The 3,141-nt window shown below is 38.7% G+C and overlaps 1 protein-coding gene across 1 annotated transcript; it reads right to left on the bottom strand.

Moving 5' to 3' along the window:
* Positions 1 to 1,204: 1,204 nt before the first annotated feature.
* LOC102810414 (histamine H2 receptor-like) lies at positions 1,205 to 2,410 on the bottom strand. Its single transcript, XM_006825911.1, has one exon. It carries the CDS (start codon positions 2,408 to 2,410, stop codon positions 1,205 to 1,207), a length of 1,206 nt encoding a protein of 401 aa, XP_006825974.1.
* Positions 2,411 to 3,141: the final 731 nt, after the last annotated feature.

The following is a 3,141-nucleotide window of genomic DNA, read 5'->3' as shown; positions in this document are numbered from 1 at the left end:
AATATTATCACAAATCATTTTATTGTATCTTATCAACCCACATTTTTTTCCGAATACGATTACAAAAACCGGTCTGAGAGCGTTAACATTTTATAGAATTGTCACACAGTTTATTTGGTGCCTATCGGGATACGTGAGTATAAAAGTGCGTGCTTAATCATTTTAATTACGATAGGACGTTGTCATGGCGACGTCCTTGTGAACATATACGGCATGACGTAAGTGATGCTCGTTATAGCGTTGACCCATTGTCGGATTGAACAGCAGCGGTATTGTTATTGCTGCGCCCCAGGGCACGATAACAATGACGGACGGTAAGATCAACTGCAAGGCAACACTGAATACCAAAAAGTATTGAATTGACATGGCATTTGAGCGATACAACGTAAGCGTATGTTGTGAACCTCATTTGGTTATCTATCTTCAATCCACTCCCCGTATATTCGTCCACATACAACATCCAATATGTATATTAATACAAATATACGATTTAGTAACTTAACCCCAAGTTTCGGTTAATCTAATGTAACATTAGTAAGAGAAATCTACCACAGTATATTGTTTACATGCCCTGTTGACGCTTGCTGAAATGAAGAATCATCTTCTCGGCTCGATGCAATGAACGATGACTGTCCTCAATTATTCGTAACTAGTGTATTATAAGGAATGACTTCGCTCATCGATATACAGATTTACGAAAAAGGCAGGGTTGGTTGATAAAGGATGTAACATGAATTCTATAACAGTAGCTAAAATGGTCCAATCATCTTGCCCAGTATCGTTCACAAAATCATATTGCATTGTAATTTATTCACAGTTTTAATGTACAGCATTATGTCAAAAAGAATACTGTAATACACTGAAGTCAGTAAACCATAGACGCTATAGAATACGTATAAACATATATATTTATAAAAAACAAAAACAAAAATGTTGTCTGATTGTTGCACAAGCGCTTCGCTAAATAGCTAGATTTGGGTAAACAGTTGGGTTTATTATAAGTTTGTATAAGTATTTTTACAAAATTAAAACACACCCTTGTTGCTTTCAGTGTATAGTTTAATGAATGACTAGTTTTAAAATCCTATATTTATAAGATATACATATATATATTTATAAAAATAATGATAAATGATCTGCTGTATAAAGATTTTTTTTTAAATTCGGTATATTTAGATTCGTGAAAAAAGATGGCACTGGCGATTCAGTTTATAGGAGGCAACTGTTCCTCACGTTGTGCGAAGGTCGATGGGGATTGTGGCGGTGGTAGAACACAAGTTTCACTGACAGTCGATCGAAAGGACGGAATTGTTATATTAGTATTTGTGACGGAGTTTGAGCTTTCGTCAAAAACAGCTATGTCATCCATGCAGAAAAAATAACGAGCGAGAAAATTGACAAAGACCCGACGGAATCCGGCGTTAAGCCGTATATACAAGGCTGGTATGATAGCCGCGTCGCATGTGGCGAGCCAACACGATATCTTGAAAAAGATTGGATTGATGCAAAACTGACAAAACACCTTTATACATTGAACTGTGAAGTATGGTGTCCAACATACTATAAATACTCCCATAATTATTCCAAGTTTTTTGCACGCGCGCGCTTCAATGGAATCCTTTGATGCACCCAGCGTATTTTCGTTACTCTCGCGTTGTGCTGTGGCTGAGCTGTCAGTTTGATTTTCCATTGCAATGTGAACACGAAGTTTCCGTAACCTGGTTGCCTTGTAAATCTGGAAAAGTATGCAAATCATCAGGAAGTGAGGCAACCCGAATGAAAGTAATGCGTAACACATAACGGCGGAGGTGCTCCATTGTAGTATGCAGAGCGCGCCGTTTTCTGTTTGGATGAAATTATCATTGAGGTCATTTGTCGTGTTCCAGCCAGCAAAGACAGTGGTGAACGAGAAAACAAGGGCAAACGTCCACAGGGTCACTATCGCGCAACAGACCCTTGGTTTCGACATCCAGAATTTATATTGGAACGGTGACTTTATTGCAAGAAAACGGTCGATTGTTATCAGCACTAAGTTCAACATGGATGCTATAGCGCAGAGTAGATCCACCGAGATCCAAAGATTACACAATGTTTCACCCAAATACCACTGCCCAGACAAGTGATACACGGCACGAATCGGCATCACGATAAGCCCAGTTACAAAATCGGAGATGGCTAAACTTGTGATGATTAGGTTGGACGGAGTGCGTAGACGCTTGTATTTAAGCAATGCGTAAAATATCAAAGCATTCCCGAGTAGGGTGATGAGAATAATAGCAACTAGAATGGTTGCTAACGGGATTGTCGATTGCAGAGAATAGGAAGTTACGTCTCCAGGCTCCGGAGTGTGATCAACGTTTTCAGCTTGTTCAACCAATGTTGGTGATGTTGGTATGAGCTGATCATCCATGTCAAACACGCATTTGCGACGCTTTCAGTTTCTCGATATTCGACTCACATGACGAGATCTCTGACTGTTTGTTACAGCCATCAAAGCTGCAGCGATGGAGTAATATTTGACAAAGTCTTTGCATTTGCATAATCCGATTGCCACGGAAGACCTTCCACTTTTGAGATGCACCACAATCACTGCCCTGTCGTCGTATTGTAAGTAATACACGGAATGATATTTTGAATTAAAAATGTAATTGGCATTTAAATGCAAATGGCCGACACAAAACGCAGCATATTGTTGCCATGACTACATACCATTGCTGTGTTCACGCTGTGTCGAACTCCCACGAGAAATTGAATGAAGTATTTTCAATGCAAAACAAAGAAGCCAAATAACGAGGTGGAACAACACGTCACTAGACTCATATGTTTTAATGACACGTACATAGATGGCGAAACAATTAATAATAATTCGACTGTAATTTATCGTGTAAATTGACATAAAACGAAATGCGTTTACAAATATTTCAAATACATAGACCATCACCGTTCAACACATTCTAGCTTGGTTTCTGGTCAACACATAAGTCCGTTGAATAAAGAAAATGAACAATATTTAAAGCTTTTTTTCAAATGAAATATAGTAGGCGAAATTGTCTAAATAATGTGTCACATTGATCAGGTACATTGTAATTGTGTTGGGGCGGTAACACAGCGTGACCGGTTATGGAGCCGTGTACATATCGT

The sequence above is a fragment of the Saccoglossus kowalevskii genome, chromosome 10 (genome assembly GCF_978046115.1).
Source record: "Saccoglossus kowalevskii chromosome 10, keSacKowa6.1, whole genome shotgun sequence".
NCBI lineage: Eukaryota > Metazoa > Hemichordata > Enteropneusta > Harrimaniidae > Saccoglossus > Saccoglossus kowalevskii.
Note: the sequence above shows the minus strand (reverse complement) of the source record. Positions and strands in the feature narration are given on the sequence as shown.

Coding starts and splice junctions, on each gene's coding strand:
- LOC102810414 (XM_006825911.1), bottom strand. CDS start 2,410: ATGGATGATCAGCTCATACCAACATCACCAACATTGGTTGAACAAGCT.